This window comes from Crocodylus siamensis, chromosome 3, assembly GCF_052110815.1.
Source record: "Crocodylus siamensis isolate JL-2025a chromosome 3, ASM5211081v1, whole genome shotgun sequence".
NCBI classification, from domain to species: domain Eukaryota; kingdom Metazoa; phylum Chordata; order Crocodylia; family Crocodylidae; genus Crocodylus; species Crocodylus siamensis.
The window spans coordinates 159559361-159580755 of NC_143397.1; the positions used below are offsets into that span (position 1 = coordinate 159559361).

The 21395-nt window shown below is 45.9% G+C and overlaps 1 protein-coding gene across 1 annotated transcript in view; it reads left to right on the plus strand.

Moving 5' to 3' along the window:
- Positions 1–18433, plus strand: part of LOC149869043 (uncharacterized) — a 171360-nt gene extending 152927 nt beyond the window's left edge. The window contains exons 14-15 of the mRNA XM_090037683.1: positions 16940–17070; positions 18118–18433. Coding sequence (XP_089893809.1) covers positions 16940–17070; positions 18118–18433 — 447 coding nt within the window. The remainder of the gene's footprint in view (positions 1–16939; positions 17071–18117) is intronic.
- The last annotated feature ends 2962 nt before the right edge of the window (positions 18434–21395 follow it).

Here is a 21395-nt window from a genome sequence, read left to right on the forward strand (position 1 = left end):
CCTGACCCCAGTCACATGGTATGTGACATCATCAACTCTGCCCCCATCCCCAGTCATGTGGTGACACCAGCACCACATGGTTCATGACATCAGAAGGACAGCCCATGCAGACCCCCAAAGCCCAACCCCTCAGGCTGCAAGAACTGCCCTAGACCACATGGTGTAGTTATGGCTTATCAGGTCCCAGACTGATCTAACCCTGCGCCAGCGTGGTCTATGAGGTGGCAGGGTGGTGGTGTGACCCCTCTAACAACCTGCCTCACTGCCCCCAACCAATTGGCAGAGGTTTCAGAGGTCTCAGACCTCCCAAGAATGATGCTGAACCAATTGGAATGAGTGAGGGGGTGGGATTTGGGTGCCAACCCACCAGGTTTATCTGCTTTCCGAAATGACCACTGTATTTATCTGAGACTGTGTTAAGGCAAGCAGGGGTGTATATAAATTATTTCACAATGCCTGTAGGCCCAGTCACTACAACCCCAAGATGGCCTTATAGAAAGCGTTACCATAGAAATAGTTTTGAGGAGGAGACACAGCCCCTTGCCCAAAGATTCTTTGAGACATCTGACCATGTTCGGGAAGATCCAATGAACAGGCAAATGGAGGGGGCCCAGACCCTCGAAGCAGATGTTTAGAATTTGGAAGAGGGTATCTTTGTGCCACAGCCTGCATGCAAAGTAGAGGTCATTGCAGAGAAGAGACTGGTAAGAGACTTGGAGCGTGTTAGAGGGGGCACTTGGGTTTTCAGTGTGGGTTCACTCCATGGCATGTGTGTATTTGGAAGTAGCTAAGAACTGATTAAACAGCAGCTAACTAAGTCCTTTATTTGAACTCCTTTGCAGTTCAAAGGAGTTGAAATAAAGGACTTCTAGATGAAGCCTTTTTAATGACTTCAGAAAACCTACTCACCAGTACACAAGAAGAGGGTGTATGCTTTTGCAGAGAACAAAGACTGGATGAGCCTGAAGAGTTCAGAAGACATCTAGCCATTGAATCAACACAACCTCTTATATCACATGAACATAAAGTCTTTATGAAGTCTCTTGTTCGAGTTTCATTTTATGGCATAATGAAATATTGCTTGAGGAAGAGACTTTTTGACCTATGATGGGGGTACATATTTGACCAAGGGGGGTCAAGAAGCCCATGAATGTCTTATTTGGTTAGATGAAGGCATAAACCAAAGAATTCAGGAACTTTGCCAGGAAATATGTCTTGATAGAATTTTCAATGCTGTTTTAACCACTGGGTTTGCCAGGAACATTCTCAGAATTACTGTGAAACATTTAATTCAGGTTACACAGATTCTAAACACTGTGTATTCTGCAGAAGATCCTAATGCTGCCCTTCATGATTTAATCACTGAGGAAGATAAAACACTCATACCCCATATTGAATGCTTAATTGGTACTAAAGATTATAAAACCCTGCTTAAGAGAAGGGCTTAGCAAAAACTGTTTAAAATGGGGTGGGGGTTATATCTTTTGCTAATCTTGGTGGGAAGGTGGGGGATGTGAGGTTGTAGAGCGTATCAACAGTTTTCTACAGCTAATGTACATTAGCATTTGCTTTAGTGTCTTGGATCTCTAATCACATACAAATAGTGGTTTTTGTAAAGACAAAACCAATGAGACTTAATGACCACTAGAAATGATTTAAAAAACCTTCTTAGGAGAAGGGGTAACAAAATAAACTAGTAAATACTGTAAAAGTTTTGATGGAAATAAAGACTGAATTTAAAAATATATATTCTCACAGCTTTTGTATGGTAGGGGTGGTGGTGGGGTGTGTGTTATAAAGATAAACCAGACCACAAAAAAAAAAGACCATTGTGTTCAGAGCTCTTCTTGTTTTAAGACTAAAGGAGTTATCTTTTACCAAAAGGCCAGCTGTAAAGATAAGGCCAACGAGGCTTAATAGTCACAAGAAATGAAAAAAAAAACACTTCCTGGAAGAAGGTTTAACAAAAGAAATCACTAAATATTATAAAAGTTTTTGACGGAAATAAAGACTGAATTTAAAAATATATATTCTCACAGATTGTGTATGGTATGGAGTGGTGGGTGTGTATCATAAAGATAAACCAGATCAAAATAAACAAATAAAAGCTGATCAGTGTGTCCAGATCTCCACATATTTTAAGACTAAAGGGGTGGAGTTGTCTTTTAGTGCTGACTATTTTAATACAGTGATATTTTACTTTATACATACACTATTTTCCTTAATCTATTATTTAATTTTTTAATACAGAGGACTTACTTATTATATCATTTCATTTATATTACAGAGAGCTTATCAGGTGAGGAAGCCCCATGCAATTTTACTACAGCAAGGTAAAAATTATTTTAAAATGGTAGGTTATTTGTGGCTGTGTTACTATAATTACACTAAGTTATAACAGCTGTTTGTTTTCAAACAGAACCTCTTCTTCTAAAACAGAAAAGCAGAACAAGCACATCCAGTCATGTTTTTATCCAGTAGTAAAAAAAATCAGCTTCTGAAATTTTGTGTTTCTTGTGGAAGGAGAAGTGGTGTGTAGGGGGTTAACCAATTTTTAAAGTTGTAGTGTGTGAGGAAAGTGAATTCTTAATGCTGAGATGTAAATTTTGTATTTCCTAAGTGATCACATGCACCACTCCTGAAGAAGAGTGGGGGTCTGGGCAGAGACCTCTAAAAGCACAAGCAAAAAACCCCAGAAATGCTCAGCCTGAAGATCATAATATCCAAGGATCAGAAGGCCACCAGGACAGAACAGAAAGATATGATTTCTCAGAAGAAAACAAGCCACATACCTCTGAGAAAACCATATGTAAAAAGACAATGATTCATACCCCCAAAACAGGTGATCTGGACCCCTTGAATAAGAAACCCAGGACTGATTACTCGCACAATTTAGAGAAAGAGGAGAGTCTTTCTCCTTTTTTGAAAGATAATGATTATTGTGAAAAAAAGAAGGGGGTCGGGGTGGTACTGGTAGGCATATACATCTCAGAAAGAGCGTGCAGTGCACTTTGAAAGAACATGATTATTGTGAAAAAAGGGAGGGGTTAGGGTGGTACTGGTAGACGTATATATCTCAGAAAGAGTGTGCAGAGAGCCTTGAAAGATCATGATTACTACCAGAGCAAAAGGGTAAATTTTACTCAGAGAGGAGGTAGCCTGTGTAACTCAGACAACAGGCGTGGTCTGTATCATAAGAGAGGGAGTCATGGTAAACACAGGGTTAAGAATGGGTGACAAACCAGCAAGTGGCTCACAGGGTAAAAAGTAAGGTCCTGGTTAAAGAGGAGCATGGGGAAGGCTAAACACTGGTTGAGGAAAAAAAAAAAGCGATCCCCTCAGGATCCCTCAAACACTTCTCCTTCCAGTCCTGACCCTTCATCAGAACCCCCACAGCCAGAGAGAGGGGTGGAGAATATGGTTTGGGAAGCATGTTAGAGGGTCCCTCAAATGTACCCCAGCATCCCAGACTTGACCTTTCACCGGGATACACAGAGCCAGAGGGGGCAGATGGTGATTATGATTTAGGAAGACCATTAGATTTCATAGATTACATAGACATTAGGGCTGGAAGCGACTTCGGGAGATCATCGAGTCCAGCCCCCTGCCCAAAGGGCAGGAAGTCAGCTGGGGTCATAGGATCCCAGCAAGATAAGCATCCAATTTACTCTTGAAGGTGTTCAATGTAGGTGCTTGAACCACCTCCACTGGCAGACTGTTCCAGACCTTGGGGGCTCGGACAGTAAAGAAATTCTTCCTTATGTCCAGCCTGAAACGGTCTTGCAGGAGTTTGTGACCGTTCGACCTCGTCATCCCTTGGGGCGCTCTGGTGAACAAACATTCCCCCAGATCCTGGTGGTCACCCTGATAAACTTATAGGTGGCCATCAGATCACCCCTGAGCCTGCGCTTTTCCAGGCTAAAGAGTCCCATGGCTCTCAGCTTGTCATCGTAAGATCTGTTTTCCTGACCTCTGATCATGCGCGTGGCTCTCCTCTGGACTCTCTCAAGCGTCTCCACATCCTTTTTGAATTGTGGAGCCCAAAACTGGACACAGTACTCCAGCTGCGGCCTCACCAAGGCTGAGTACAAGGGGAAAATGACGTCCCGGGATTTGCTCGAGAAGCATCTATGGATGCACGCCAGCATTTTGGTCGCTTTACTAGCCGCAGCATCGCATTGGAGGCTCATGTTCATCTTGTGGTCAATGATGACCCCCAAGTCTCTTTCTTCTGTAGTGCTAAGCAACGTAGCACTGCCGAGCCTATAAGGGTGCTGCAGGTTTTTCCTCCCAAGGTGGAGAACCTTGCATTTATTGGTGTTAAACACCATGAGGTTCTCGTCTGCCCATTTGCTGAGCTTATCCAGGTCAGCCTGGATCACCCGCCTATCTTCTGGCGTGGATGCTTTGTCCCAAAGTTTGGTGTCATCGGTGAACTTGGCGAGTCCACTCCTGACTCCAATGTCCACATCGTTAATGAAGATGTTGAACAGTATGGGTTCCAGGACAGAGCCTTGAGGGAGCCCACTGGTCACAGGGCACCATGATGAGTGACTGCCATCAATCACAACCCTCTGGGTCCGACCACGAAGCCAATTTCCCAGCCAGCGGATCATGGTGGAGCCAAGGCCACAACTTGGCAGTTTGGCCAAGAGGTGATCATGGGACACCAGATCAAAAGCTTTTTTGAAGTCAAGATATATGACATCAATCTCTTCTCCCTTGTCCAGGTGATAGGTCACCTGGTCATAGAAGGAAATGAGATTGGTCAAACAAGACCTACCCGCAACAAACCCATGCTGGCTATCCCTTAGGATGTTAGCCTGGGCCAGTCCCTCAAGGATGGCCTCCTTAATAAACTTTTCTAAGATCTTCCCCAGGATAGAAGTCAGGCTAATGGGCCTGTAGTTAGCCGGATCCACTCTCCTCCCTTTCTTGAAGATCGGCACCACATTGGCCTTCTTCCAGTCTTCGGGCACTACACCAGAGCGCCAGGAGTTTTCAAAGATCCGTGCCTGGGGCTGGGCTATGACGCTCGCCAGCTCCTTGAGTACCCTGGGGTGCAGATTGTCAGGGCCGGCTGACTTGAAGGTATCCAGCTTCTCAAGGTGTTCCTTCACGAGGTCAGCATTGATGGAGGGTAGGGGATCCCCCTCACCCAGATTTCCCTGTCCCATAGCAGGCATGGGCATCCCGTGTGACTGATGAAAGACTGATGCAAAGTACCTATTTAATAGGTTGGCTTTTTCCTGGGCGTCAGTTGCCAGTTGCCCCATCTGGTTTAGCAGGGGTCCAACATTGCCCTTGCTTTTCCTCCGGCTCCCCACATATCTGAAAAAGGACTTTTTGTTGTCCTTGATGTTTGAAGCTAGTTGGAGTTCAGTTGCAGCCTTGGCTTTCCTGGTTTGCTCCCTGCAGGACCGGACCAGCGCAGAATAATCCTCCTTGGAGGTGAATCCCATCCTCCATCCTCTGTAGGCTTTCCTTTTTAGCCGTAGGAGGTCTGCTAGGTCCCTGGAGAGCCAGGAGGGCTGCTGTGCCTTCTTGCTGCCTTTCCTCCATGTTGGAATAGATTTAGCTTGTGCACTGAGGATCGTTTCCTTGAGAAGCAACCACTCTTCTTGAACTCCCATCTCCCTGGGATCATGGTCCCTGAGGGCCTGACCGACTATCCTCTTGAGCTTGTCAAAGTCGGCTTTTCTGAAGTCAAGGACTTCTGTGTTGCTGACTGACTTGCCAGCTTTACGGCAGATCGTGAAGGTGATCAGCTCGTGGTCGCTGTCACCCAACTTCCCATCAATCACTAGGTCACCGATTAGGTCGTCCCCTGTAGCCAGTACCAGGTCAAGCAGCGCTTTGGCTCTCGGCCCATAGACTTCTTGAGTCAGGTAGAGGTCATCCACGCATGAGAGAAAGCTTTGCGCCCGCTCAGATTTAGCTGAGTGATCTTCCCACGAGATGTCCGGGTAATTGAAGTCACCCATGACAACCAAGGTCCTGGAGTAAGCGGCCTCAGTCAGTTCCCGGGCGAACTCCTGGTCAAGCTCGGGACTTTGAGTGGGAGGTCTGTAGTAGCCTCCCACCGTTGTGTCCCCTGTGCCGAATTCCCCACGAATTTTTACCCAGAGGGTCTCTAGCTGTCCATGCCAGTCGCCAACATCAGCTTGAGGGTCCCTCAAATGTTCCCAGACCACCCAGGCCTTCCCCAACACCAAGACCTGGAGGGTCAGAGGGTTGGGACAATGAATTTGGTGTAGAAGACAGTTTAGAGGATCCCTCAAGCGCCCCCGGTCTTCTGAGTCATCAGAGGATGTTTTACTGGATGTACATATGGTGCGGGTGAGAAGGCAAGAGTGGTCTGTAGCCAGGTTTGGTGGCACAAGGTACACTGAGGAGTTTCGTTTGGGGAATTTGGAGCGTGTGCCATTACATGTGGCATACAAAGCCATAACCCGAGGGGTGGAAGAAATTGTAGCAAAACTCCAACAGAGATTCACAGGCAATGACTATGCACAGTTACGTATTCAGGCAGATAGCATGGCAAACTGTTTATACTCACGAGTTATTAATTTAAACAATTTGACCCAGAGCTGTTTTTAGAGTGGTTCAGTAACCTGTTACGAAGCCAGAGAGAAATATTACTCAATTCGACATTTTGGCTGGTTGTGGTCGTTGTGAAATGCCAGGGAGGTGGAAGCCGTAGAGTTATAAACTCTATCCCCTATTCCCAGATCATTTCTAAAAAGAGGAAGTATTTAATTGACTTGAATACCTATGATACTAACCTGTGTTTTGCAGGCAGTCTATTGGCTGTTACAAAACATAGAGGGGCCAGAGATATCGAGCTGCTAGATGGTGCCAAAGAACTGCATAGGAAATTAGGCATGTCTATATATCAAAAGGTTATGCTCCATCAAGTACCTTTGTCTGAAGACCTTGAACAGGTTAACATTCACATAGTGATGCATAAGGAAAAAAAATGGGTGGAGTTTATTTAAAACACAGGACGTACCCAGATACCCCGACACCTGTTTTCTTTTGCTACATGGTGAACATTATTATGGCATTTTGGATGTGAAAAAGGTGTTTGGCATGAGAAATTATTGAGATCTTTGTCAGACGTTGTACACCCATAGCCACATGTGCAGGTTCCAATGTTGTCTTTGCCTGAGCCCAAACTACTCTGAAAACATGGGCAGGACACAGAGGTGCCCTAATTGTAAGCTGTTTTGTTGTTTCAAAGAGTGCTTAGAAAGGCATGTGGCCCTGGCCTCTGAAAAACAGATTGAATGTCTGACTAAAATTCTGTGCGATGAGTGTAATCTTACATGGACAAAAAGCACGAGTGCAAGGGGCGGCAGTGCAAACTGTGTTATGGGAAAATCACAGATGTAAACAAACACTGGTGCTTTATGTGTCAGATTAAAGAGCCTGAAGAAGACGAGGGGTACATTTTTTATGATTTTGAATGTGTGCAGGAGACAGGGATGCATATGACCAACTACATTTTTGCAATGCAGTTAAAGACAGGTGAAAAAATGTAGAAAGCCGCAGGCAAAAAAACCCCAAATGCTTGTAAAGCTAAGCCCAAAAAGCCAGAAAGCACTTGGGAGTTTAAGGGCGAAGAGTGCCTGTCTGATTTTATTAAGGTTTTTATGGATAAAAAGTTCAAGGACTACACCTTCATAGCTCACAACACCAAACACTACAATGGTTACTTCGTTGTCAGCAAGTTATTGAAGGAAAAAATAGGCGTGAAATTAATCACTCAGGGTGGTAAACTCGTGTATTGAATTGACCAGGCTAAGCATCTGTTTCATAGATTCTTTAAACTTTTTTTGCCAATGAAACTTAGCAGGCTTCCACAGGTGATGGGGTTTGAAGGATGCAAAGGTTATTTCCCACATTTTTTTAACACAGCAGAAAACCAAATTATTTGGGGCCTCTCCCAAAGATGGAGTATTACGGCATTGAAAATATGATGTCTGGTGAAAAAGGACAGTTTTTAGAACGGCATCAGAATAACCACGATAAGATCTTTGACATGCAAAAGGAGCTGGCCTATTATTGCCAGCAGGACATAAACATTTTGAAAGAGGCCTGCTGCCTCTACAGGGATGAGATTATGAAAATGACACAGGGGGTAGACCGAGTGAAAGTAGATGGTGAACTCCAAAATGTAGTACGCTGCATAGATCCTTTCCAATACATCATGCTGGCCTCTGTCTGCATGGCCATGTACAGGTTTGTGTTTTTGGAACCACAGACAATAGCGCTTCTCTCCCCAGACAACAATCACAGACAGAAAAAGAGGTTTTCAACCATCTATTCAGTGGCTAATGTACATTTTGGAGAAAGAAAATATTCAAATTCAACATGCTTTACAGGGTGGGGAATTTCAGGTAGGTCCCTATTTCTTAGACGGCTATGCCAACATTGATGGGGAACCTATGGCGTTTGAATTTAATGGATGCTTTTTCCACGGTTGTGTTACTTGCTGCAATGAGAAAAACCAGAACCCATTGACGGGGACCACCTCTGGGTTTCTGAATTATCAGGCATTGCACAAAACCAATTATCTCAAGAGAGACGGGTTTACTGTTAGGACGATTTGGGAGCACGAGCGGAAGGGCTCTGTTAGAAGGGGAACTAGCAGATGTTTTAAACAGAACCCCGCTGCCTTCTCCACTGGTGCCTAGGGATGCTCTTTTTGGGGGGAGAACCAATGCCATCTGTCTACATTACCAAACTAAACCCGGCAAACAAATACACTATTATGATTTTACCAGTCTTTACTCCTGTATAAACAAAACGAAGGAATACCCAGCCAGACACCCTGAAATCATTCATGACAATTTCCAACCCCTTTCGAGCTATTTTGGAATAGCCAGGGTGAAACTGTACCCACCGCGAAACCTTTTTTTCCCTGTGCTACCCACCAGGGTGAACGGGAAACTTATGTTCACGCTGTGACGCCTCTGCACAGAAACAAGACAGCAAAAGTGCGACCACGCTGATGAAGAGAGGGCCCTCCTGGGTACGTGGTGCGCACCAGAATTGAATAAAGCTATCGCCAAGGGGTACAGAGTAGCTCAATTCTACAAAGTCTGGCATTTTGCTGAGAAGTCTAGCATCCTTTTTTCACGGTACATAAAAATGCACCTCTGATAGAAGCAGGAAGCCTCGGGCTACCCTGCCTGGTGTACCAACCAAGAAAAACAAGAGAGATATGTGGTCAATTTCTTGCAAAAAGAAGGCATAACCTTATGCCCAGGGCATATCAAACCCAACCCTGCAAAGCGCCAAATAGCAAAATTGTTTCTAAATTCTTGTGGGGTAAATTCGGTCAGAGAACCAACTTCCCCAACACTAGCATTGTTAGAGACCCTGAAGAACTCTTTGGCTACCTCTTTTCTCCCGCCTATGAAGTTTCATCCTGCAACTTTATTGATGATGAAGCAGCCTGCGTGACTTGGAAACATGCCAGATTGTTACACTGTCTCTGGTAACACAAACATCTTTATAGCCTGTTTCGCAACGGCTTATGCACGCTTAGAGTTGTACGGGCTGTTAGACAGCTTGCAAGACCGGTGTCTGTACCATGAAACAGGTTCTGCGATATTTGTGAGCCATGAGGGAGATTGGAACCCCCCACTAGGCTATTATTTAGGTGAGCTAAATGAACACCAGATGAACACATCACAGAGTTTGTGTCGGCTGGTCCGAAAGCTATGGGTACAAGTTGTCTGGGGGAAAGGTTTACTTGAAGGTCAAAGGGAATACCTTGAATGTCGCCAACAGTGAAAAAGTCAACTTTGAAACCTTGAGAGATCTTGTTCTAGATTATGGGGCAAACCCTGCTGTGGACACCCCTAAAACAATCGTGATGTTGCCGGCACAAAGTGCCCGAGGGAGGCAACAATTGGGTTCGTTGCCCGGTGTGCGTCGCACCAAATAAACACACCGGGGGAGAAACAGACAGAGCTTATTTGAGCTCAAGTAAAAGGCACAGGGAGACTGTATTGTCTCAAATCCTGCACACCTAACCCTGCAACAGCGAGATCTTTATACCCCGGTCAGTTTCGCTGTCAGTGTTTTTCCCCCGCTAGCCCCCTTTCCCTCCTCCCTCTTCCCTTCTCCCTCCGAGCGGTGTCCTTGCATTCCACAGATAACAGTTTTAGCTCGCCTGCTTTCCAGAAGGACAGGAGATTTGCAGGCGCCTGAGAGAAAGGGTTGCAAAGGTTGGGCAAGGGGGGGCTTTGGCTCATCTGAGCCTGGAGCAGAAGGACTTCCTCGACACTCGTGGTCTTCCATCCCTCTGAGTTACCCAGGGTTATGCCCAGTGTCACCAACAGCTCCCCCCTTTGAGAATACTCAACAAAGTTTTGGCTGAGTTTTCTCATATTCTGAAGACAAAAAGTGATTGAGCATTTGAGGATTGGAATCTTCAATGCAAGGGTACAATGAGGCGCTCGGGGAGGGGGATGCACAGACTTTGTGCAGGAGGGCGTTACAGCACGCAAATAAGAGGAGAGTAATTAAACACAACACAACACTGGTGATCAGGAGGTTAAGGATGCCCGCTCCTAGGCCTCCGAGGTTGGGCAACCAGCTCCAGAGAGAATCAAAGACAGTGGGTTCACGTTCCTGACTTTTCCACAGCTCAAAAGCCTGTTCAGCTGACAAAATGTGTTTGTTTATACCTTGGGAATTTTCTGGGACATAAGTACAACATTCATTCCCAATTAAAGCACATACCCTACTCTGAGAAGCTGAAACATAATCTAGGGCCTGATGGTTTTGAAGAGATAATAAACGAAGTTGATAAATCTCGGAGTTAAGGCTCTTGTCAATAGCTAAAGTGTCATTAGCAAATTTTGTAAGGAACGTAGAAAGTTGACGATATAGCTTGGCTAACCGGCCCACTCTGTACGCCAGGAGAAAGATCATGCCAAGTCTGTCTCGTGATGAATCCAGTTCTTGTGTCCATCGACCTTTGCCGCTGTGTGGGAAACTAGTAGGACAGGGTGAGGTCCTTTCCACTTCTCTTGGAGGGGCTCATCCTTCCAGGTCCGAATGAGCATGGAATCTCCGGCTGTAACGAGTGGACTGGAGCATCCAGCGGAAGAGGCTGCAAGTCTTTAGTGTACCTATGGAGAGAAGAAAGAACAGCAGACAGAGAGCACATATACCATGACAAAATATTACATCCTATTTCCCACTCCCCTGCTAGAACCGGCGTCCTGTTCATAGGCCATGCCCTTCCAAACATCATTTCAAAGGGGCTAAGCCCTAATCTTCCCTTGGGGAGGGCACGGATACGAAGCAAAGCAAGGGGCAAAGCATCGGGCCATCGCAGAGAGGCCTCCTGGCAGATCTTTGATAGATGACGCTTGAGGGCCTGATTTGTACGTTCTACTACACCATTAGCTTATGGTCGCCATGCAGTATGGAGTTTCCAGGGGATCTGTAAGGCATCTGAGATGTTTTGGATGATCTTTGAAGTGAAATGTGTTCTGTTGTCAGATTCCATCCACTGGGGAAGTCCGAAGCGGGGAATAACTTCCCAGACGAATTTTAGAACTACAGTCTTGGCTGTACAATTGCGACATGGAAAGGCTTCAGGCCACCCGCTGAATTGATCTATTATAACAAGGAGATACTTAAATCCTTGAGTTCGGGGGAACTCAGTAAAGTCTATGTGCCAAACCAGTCCGGGGCCTGAAGTAGGTTCCAAAGTGGCTGGAGGTGCTGAGAGACTGGGTTGAGGGTTATTCTTTTGACAAATCGAACAGCTGGCCTGTATTTGGGAGGCCAGAGGTCGAAGTCCAGAGGTTAGAAAATATTTGTTCACCAACTGAGTGAGAGCTTCTTTTCCAGCGTGTGTAGTTTGATGTAGCCGTTGCAACACTGGCTGGGTCAGGCTCTTTGGTAGGAGGATCCTCCCGTCCGTGGAGCAGAGCCATCCCTTCTTTTCTTGGAGACCAAGCTTGTCGGCTAGTTCTTTTTCTTCATATGAGTACTGCGGATCTGGGAGCTCCCCCACTGATGGAATGAGAGCATGCATAGGGATGTCAGCAGGTCTCGGCGTCCTCAGGGTGGCAGCAATTTTAGCTTCTCTGTCTGCCTGGGCATTACCCCTGGCTACGTCTTGATCCTCTTTCTGATGTGCCTTACAGTGCATTACTGCCACTTCCGAGGGAAGTTGAACAGCTTCCAGGAGTCGGAGAATTTGGGGTCCATACTTCACTGGGGAGCCTTGGGCTGTCAGCAGTCCCCTTTGTTTCCATAGGCCAGCATGGGCATGCAGTACTCCAAAAGCATACCTAGAGTCGGTATAGATGTTGACTCGTTTCCCTTTTGACAGTTCTAGCGCCCGGGTCAGGGCCACCAGTTCAGCAAGTTGAGCAGATGCTCCGGCGGGCAAACCCTTGGCCTCAACAACATCATAGAGGGTCACAACAGCATAACCTGCCCTCCTTTGCCCTTCTACAACAATGCTACTGCCATCAGTGTACCACTCACAATCAGCATTCAGAAGTGGCTGATCCTGTAGGTCTGCACGGCTGGAGTACTGTGCATCTATGATGTCTAAACAATCATGCTCTTGTTCTTCCGTTTCAGGTAAGAGAGTAGCCGGGTTGAGGGAGGGGCAGGGCTGCAGAGTCACTTCAGGGTTCTCCAACAGCTTAGCTTGGTACCGAGCCACTTGAGCCTGGGTGAGCCAGAGACCCCCCTTCGTGTCTAGCAGAGCCTGGACCATATGAGGGGTATACACCTGCACGACTCCTCCCAGTGTTAACTTTTCAGCTTCCTCAAGTACTAGGGCAGTTGCCACAACTGCTCATAAACACACTGGCCATCCCTTGGCAACTGGATCAAGCTGTTTGGAGAAATAAGCAACGGGACGTTTCCATGCCCCCAACAATTGAGTAAGCATTCCCAGAGCCATCCCTTTTCGTTCATGCACATACAATTGGAAAGGTTTAGAAAGATCCGGTAAACCCAGGGCGGGGCTTCCATTAGTTTCCTTTTTAGTATTTTAAATGCCTTGTCAGCTTCTGAAGTCCAATAAAAGGGGTCGTGGTCTGCCCCTTTCACACAGTCATATAGTGGTTTTGCCCATAGTCCAAATTCAGGGATCCATATTCTGCAAAAACCTGCCATGCCAAGAAACACCCTGAGCTGCTTACGGTTGCTTGGGGTGGGAACCTGCCATATAGCCTCCTTTCGCTCGCTTGAAAGCTGGTGCTCCCCCTGTCTTATGTGAAATCCCAGGTATCGTACTTCGGGGAGAGCAACTTGAGCTTTATTTCAAGCCACTTGATATCCTTGAAGTCCAATAAAGTTCAGGAGGCTTACTGTGGCATTAAGGCAGGAGTTTAAATCTATGGCAGCAATTAATAAATCATCCACATATTGTAACAAGAGAACTTCATGCTCATTATTCCACTCCTCCAAGTCTTTAGCTAAGGACTGGCCAAAAAGGGTAGGAGAGTTCTTAAATCCCTGGGCTAATACTGTCCAACAAAGTTGTTTCTTAACCCTTTTTCTGTCCTCCCATTCAAAAGAGAATATCTCCTGAGGGGGGGGGTCAACTGGAATCGTAAAGAAAGCGACTTTCAAATCAAGAACTGAGAAATGAGTATACTGCCTCCCCACGGAGGCCAGCAAGGTACATGGGTTTGGGACGAGAGGATGAATAGTTTTAACCCGTTCGTTAACCGCCCTTAGGTCCTGCACCAGTCAATATGTGCCATCAGGCTTCAGTACCAGCAAGATAGGAGTGTTCCAGGCTGACTGACACTCTCGCAGTATGCTGTACTTTAGGAAATGGTCTATAGTCTCCTGCAGTCCCTCTCTGGCTTCCCTTTTGATTGGGTACTGCTTGATTCATACTGGACCTTTTCCTGGCAGTAGTTGAATATTAATGGGGGTTTGATGTGTAGCCTTTCCAGGGACCCCCTCTGCCCACACCAAAGGGTATACCTGGTCTTCCCACTGGTTCCACTCCTGGGGAGCGTTCATGGCCGAGGGTTCAACCGTGAGGGTCATTATCCATGCATTTTCAGGGGGCAATGTGGGTAAAATGCAGTGATGCACCTAATCGACAAAGCAGGTCTCGTCCTAGCAAGGGTGTTGGGCAATCTGGAAGGTAGACCAATTTGTGAGAAAGAGCCCGGTCTCCCAGAGCACATTCTGCAGGAACATACACTGGGCACTGAGTCTTTTTTTCCCCGTGGCACTCACCACAGTGAGAGAGTCCGCTACAGGAAGTTGAAGAGGTTGATTTACAGCGGTCCGGGATGCCCCGGAGTCTATCAAAAAAATCAATTTCTGAATTCCCCACCTGCATTTTTACTCAGGGTTCCGGGGGTGGGGTGGTCCGTTTCCCCTGACACCCCTACTCCTGTCCTTCAGCTGTCATTACAGGACTACAGTCTCTCCCTTTCTCTGGGCAGTCATTCTTCCAGTGTCCCTCTTGCCAGCATAAGGCATACTGGTTCCGTCCCAGGCGTCTTTCTTGTGGGCCAAGGCACCCGCGCCCACCACCCCTTATACCTCTGCCTCTCCCACCTTCTTGTGGCCTTTCTCTGACTCCAGCCTGTACTGCTGCTACTAGCATTCAAACTTGTCTCTGGTCCTTTTCTCCTTCTCTGAGAGTATACGCCCTGTTTGCAGTCTCCAGGATTTGTGCTACAGACATACCCATTAAGTCTTCCTTCTTTTGTAACTTCCTCTTTATATCAGGGGCTGCATGGCTAGTAAAAATACCCTTTATAATCGCCTCCATCGCCTGATCATCAGGGTCTGCATTGGAATTTTGCCGAATGGTGTCTCGGATGCGCTGTAGGAATGCAACGGGACTTTCCTTCAGCTCCTATACTACTTCATACGGCTTTGCCCAATTATTATGTTGGACAGCCGAGTGCCTGAGCCCATGCATAAGTAGTTCTTTGTAAGAGGTAAGATGGGTATGATCCACAGGATTGTTAGGGTCCCATCTAGGGTCTGCTAGGGGAACCACATCTGCCGGAACAGGAACATGGACGGGATCCCTTTCATGCCTCCGCTGTGCTTCTTCCCTGGCTTTGGAAATAACTTGATTCCACTCTACTTCAGATAATAAGGTTCGCATAAGGATATTACAATCATCCCAGTCAGGCTCGTGACTAGCTAAACATCCCTCAAAGACAGAGATAAACTTACTCGGGCTAGTTGAAAATTCTCCAGCCTGTGCTTTAAAAGCTGCTAGGTCCACCGGGTTAAAAGGTACATGGGTGTATACTTGAATGGTCGGGGCTGCACGCCCATCTGCCCCAGGCCGGGCTATTACAGTTTCAGTAAGTAAAGGATAAAATCCCACTGAGGGAGGGATCTCTGGGACTGGGGGCATCTGACCTTTATATGGTGGAGGTGTTAAAGCCGAAGGGGACGCCGACTCTGGCATTACAGTAATGGGGGGGAATGCTGAGACTCAACACTAACAACTACTGATCCTATCGGAGTCAAATTACACTTCTGCAAAATATCTGTCTTGTTCCATAAAGCCATAAACAATTGTGCATACAAATGTTCATTCCACTTACCCGTCTGCTGACAAAACAGGAGTAATTGGAGAATTGTATTGTAGTTAATTGACCCTTCCGGAGGCCACCTTTCCTGATCCTCCAGTTGATATTGAGGCCATTTCACTGTACAGAACCTTTTAAGATCATTTTTAGTCATTAGATCTAACTTAAACAGTTTCCAATTAGTCAGAATGCATTCTAAGGGTGTACACCGTGCCCTGCCAACCATACTCTGTCCCTGCCCATACTCTAGGGAGACACTGGGCGTCCCCAGGTCCTACAGGGAGACATTGGGCGTCCCCAGGTCTTAACAGACAATGCTCTGAGCTTATCCTACCTTATCTGAGGGACCGGTTCCACACCATCGCCCACGATCGCTTCTCCACTATTAGAGCGCATTGCACCGTTGTGCCCTCCGAGGTCGATCAAACCACGTCTCTGCCGAGGCCCCCGATGAAACCACCGGTGCGTGCTGGGCGTCGGTTGTTGCCGCAAGTCGTCGACCCCAGGAGGGATCCGGGCAAGGCGAAATGTTAGCCCTGAGCCCCATGTTGGGCGCCAAAACTGTTGCCGGCACGAAGTGCCCAAGGGAGGCAACAATTGGGTTTGTTGCCCAGTGTGCGTCGCACCAAATAAACACACCGGGGGAGAAACAGACAGAGCTTATTTGAGCTCAAGTAAAAGGCACAGGGAGACTGTATTGTCTCAAATCCTGCACACCTAACCCTGCAACAGCGAGATCTTTATACCCCGGTCAGTTTCGCTGTCAGTGTTTTTCCCCCGCTAGCCCCCCTTTCCCTCCTCCCTCTTCCCTTCTCCCTCCGAGCGGTGTCCTTGCATTCCACAGATAACAGTTTTAGCTCGCCTGCTTTCCAGAAGGACAGGAGATTTGCAGGCGCCTGAGAGAAAGGGTTGCAAAGGTTGGGCAAGGGGGGCTTTGGCTCATCTGAGCCTGGAGCAGAAGGACTTCATCGACACTCGTGGTCTTCCATCCCTCTGAGTTACCCAGGGTTATGCCCAGTGTCACCAACAGTGATATAATAGCACTCTATCATCAGGAACAAAAGCAAGTGGACGATAGAAACCAAAACCTTGAGAAAAACACAGAAAGTCATTTATGACAGAAGGGTCCTCACAGAAAACTTTAATAGCCTCCCCTATGGTTTTTAAAGATGAATATGCATTGGAAGCACCCCTTTTCTGTGATTTTGGCAGGCCCTAGCAACTGTGGTAAAAGTTACTTTATAAAAAACATTTTGGATCATGCTGATAAAATGTTGTCTGTTATGCCTGACAATATTGTGTGGTGCTATAACTGTTGGTAGCCTTTGTATAAAGAACTGCTTTGTAAATATCCTTTTATCAAGTTTGTGGAAGGTCTACTGGACAGTCTCAGTGATGACTGTTTGTTTCCTCCTAATAAAATAAATATGATTGTAGTAGATAATTTGATAGACTCTGCCTGTGACAGCAGCAAAATCGAGAAAGCCTTCACCAAGTACATGCACCACCAGAATCTGAGTATTATGTATATAGTTCAAAATGTTTTCTGTCAAGGGAAAAGGAGCCGCACCATTGCCCTTAACACAAAATACATGGTTTTGTTTAAAAACCCCAGGGATAAGCTACAGATAGTGTCCCTGGCGCGACAGATGTACCTAGGTAAGGCCCAGTTCTTTCTAGAAGCTTTTGAGGATGCCACTAAAGCACCTTACGGGTATCTGGTGGTTGATTTAAATGCTTCTACCTCGGATGCTTTTAGATTAAGAACAGAGCTTTTTCCTCCCAACCAACCAGCTGCTTACACTTTTGAAAAAACAGCAGGTGGAAATAAAAAGAGATGATGTAGCAGCGGCCTCTTCTTAGCTCTCGAGACGGTGGATGGGGAACATGTCTAGCTGTGTAAAAAGAAATTTGGCTCTCTTAAAACTGCTTCTTCGATCCTCCCCACAGCAGAGAAAAGCTCTGCTCGGCCTCCGATGATTTAGTAGCAGCCATTTCAGAAATTGCTCTGAACACCTTAAAAGGAAACATCCCTTTGACACCACATCAAATTTGCGTGCTGAAAAAGAGACACAGGATCATAAAAAACCTAAGTAACAAAAGATTACCTCTTAAAAAAAAGAAACAGCTGGTGAAACAGTCTGGGGGATTTATCGGACCTCTGCTAAGTTTTGCTCTTCCTCTGATTACGGGGCTTTTGGCTAGCCGGTGATGGAGCACGCAGAAAAAATGTACCTGGTGCCCAACATGAGCTGGAACAATTACGGGATCCCCCACCATCTCAGGAAAATATCAGAACAGAGGCAACCCGCTTATTGGATGTTGAAATGAGGGATATTCTCCAAAGACCGGGTTTAGCAGAATATGATAAGGCTAAACTGTATGCATCCGTGAGTCAGAAATACCTGACCTACGTAAAGCAGGGTGATCTGGACAGAGGGAAATTAACCCTATTTCTGCTGGAACAGGCCCCCCTAGAAACCCCCACAAAACCCGACACAGTCGTTCAGGAAGTATTGGATAATGTGCATGCCTGATACAGGAAAAATGCTAAAGTACTGCTCACTAAGCTGAGCCAACACAAGGATATTTTTTCTTTGGATGATCAAGAGGGTTTTGTCTACAAAGGGATGCTCATCAAGGGGTCTAACATGCTCAACTTGGTCCGGAGAACCCTTCAGACTCACGCCAGGACTACTAAACGCCTGCATAAAGGCTGGGACATTTTTATGAAAGCCATGGCTGAGCTGAAGGTACCATCTTCTGTTATGGGCAACGTTGTGAATCGTGATCATCTGGAATGCCTGAAAGTATCTGACTCAGACCAAGAAACACTAACAACACCACCTAAGAAGTGAAAAACTGTCTCTAAAAGCCATGTAAAGTTTTATGCTTTGAAATAAATGATTCTATACTGCTATAAAGTTTTTGTCTACAGAGGTTTTTTGAATGAAAACACGTGTACACACACACACACTTAAATAACAACAGCTTTATTTACACAACATCAGCTGAGGGTTTTATTTAGACAGCATTCATGAAAGTCCTAGCAAGAAATACATGTCTGGGCATGTTGAAACATGTTTTGAGCAGGCCCAGCCACATGGAAATTTTTATATTTACTTTTTACAAAATGCATCACCACCCTATCATTTTGTGCTAAATCGTCAGAATAATACAAATTTAAAATCTGTTCAAACGATAGCCTCTTGCTATGGTGGTTCAGGAAAAACAAACAATGGTATCCGCAGGTGACAGACTGGGGGTCTTGTAACTGTTTCATCTGGAAAAACAGTGTTGGTAGCGTTCTTGTTTAAAAACAATATAATGCTTTGAGGAAAGAGAGCGCTGTTTGGAGGGTGACTGTACGAGTTGAAAAATTCTACGCAGTTCCGATCCTCCAAGTAAACAGCCAACCAGTGTTTTCCAAGTTGATTATGTGGGTGCGTGTTGACCACCAATCTCAGGGGCCTTTTAGACAGTTGAGTCTTAGGAAGCCAGTCACAGGGGAAAACGTCTAAGAAAATTTTTTTGGCATAAGGGTCTGAGGATAAAACCCTGATGAGCTGTTCAGTGTCCATCTTCACATATAGTCAAACAGGACATTTCTCCTCTGATTTATTTCTATGACGTTGTCATACCCTGTAAAGACCCCGTACACGATTATGTTAACCGTGGTGGGCAAAGCTGCAGCAAAGCAAATTTCTGCTCTCAAGTTCCCAGTTTTAGTCAGCGAATAATGATCAGCACACTCCTGTCAGGGGATAGGTCAAAGGAAAATAAGGTGTACCCCAGAGCAAACTCTTCACGGTTTATTATCAGGGCCCGGTCTTTTGTATGTTTATCAGCTGTCTGTACCAGCTGCATGTATTCTCTCGCACAGTTACCGTTCTCAAAATCTGGTTGTAGGGGCTTTGTCAGGGTTTGTTCTCCATTGACGTAGAGGGCCCCAAAATTAATATTGTAATGTTTCAAGTTAAAGGAGTTCTTAGCATAATTCCCGCTAAAGGCATTGTTATCCATGAACCCGATGGTGATGAGTTTGGGCAACTGCCCCCAAAACAGATTCTCCTGGTTGCTGACACGGCTGCCAGCAGGAATGCTAAACACTTTCATACCCACACGGTCTACGGGGTATTTAGCACTGGCCGTAAGCAAGGCCTCTACATGGCCCAGTCGGATGCCTGGTGCTATCTTCACTTTTTTCACAAAAAGTGAGGCAGATGCGGTACCCATCAAACAGACGGCATCTTTGCTGTGTGTCAGCTTAATTTTCACATCCATGCCATTCAGCAAGTTTTTCTTGAAAAAACAAATAGCTATGGAGAAGACCAAACAGCTCTGTCTTTTTGCTCCAGTCTGTCAGGTTTGCCCGTCTCCGAAACCCCTGATTATCACCATCCTGTGCAACCATTTCATGATGGCTGGGGGTATGTTTGTAAAACAGGTCGGTAGAAAATTGTGTGGCGAGGGTGCCATCATTGTAGTTGAGAACCAATTCGATGAAAGCTCGGTAGGGATAACAGTTGTTGCTCTAACTTATCAGATGGTCTCCCAGAGTGACATCCAGATGACTGAAGACAGAGGCTAGTGGGTAATACACCAAACCCACCGCTGCCCTGGCATCAAAATCAGTTCCATCGCCTTTTACAATCTTGCAGCAAAGGTACAGCAGTGTATTGTTCAAATCCATGTAATCTTCACCATTCCCAGCTATGAAAGTCAAGGGGGCTGGACTCGGTAATAGCTGAGAGCGGGGGGATCTCAACATACAGGCTTTCCTCAATGCAGGTCTGCGTAGGGGCTATTTGAAACACATCCAGTTCAGATTTGGTGCATTCTTCAGACCCACAGTGAATGAAGGCCATGGTGGTTAAAATATATTTCTGTTTCCTCCAGTAGAGCGCCCCTTGTTTTTCCCAGGCTGCTTCTTGCTTTTTTATGTCTGGCTGCCCCGTCAACTTACCCTCTTCTTTTTAAGGGGTTGAGGAGGTCCTGCATGTCCAGAGTCTGTTGCATCTTTCTTTTAAGCCTCTTTCTTTGAATATATATGAGACCGGACCCCTCCTGCTTTGCTGGCTTGACCACCTTATCTAGGATAGCTCAGGAGACATGACCAATCACATCTTTGGCTATGTTTTGTGCCACATTTTTAGCGTGGGGTTTAATAATCTCCAGACCCCTTCTCAAAAGCAGAACAGCTTTTCTAAAGAGGCTGCAAAATATGCCTCCCACACCAGCCCTGTACATCACTGGCACCTCCTGAAATCCGGGAAGACCATACCCAGCCTGGGCTTTATAATAATTTCTGTACAAATTAGAGTCACCATAGTTTTTTACCATCACCATCATGCTTTTACTTATTTTAAAATCTCAAAGTCTTCTGGGAGCATAGGTGAAGCTTAACGATCACCTTACTAAAGCGAAATGAGACGTGTTTGTTCTGATCCATTTTTATTTCAATGCTGATTGTGTCAATGTGGTGCTGGCTGATGGGAATATAATGTGGATTGTCATATGTGATGGTGACAAATTCGTTGTTGCTCCCACGGATAGGGACCCAATGTAGCAAAGGTACCGAAAACTCCCCGACAAGCTGATGTTCCACAATGTCCGTGTAGACATACAGCGAATTGAACCCACAGGTAATATCAGCAGGGAAGGGTGTTTTTTAGCAGAGACTCCGGCTAGCATTCCCAAAATATAGGCTAGATCACCATGCATATAAAAAGCATAAGAGTTATCTTTGGATTTAAGTCTCACTTTCCTGAATGCTTGGTCATAGTGTATAACTAGTTCGGGCGAAGCAGGATGGGCGGT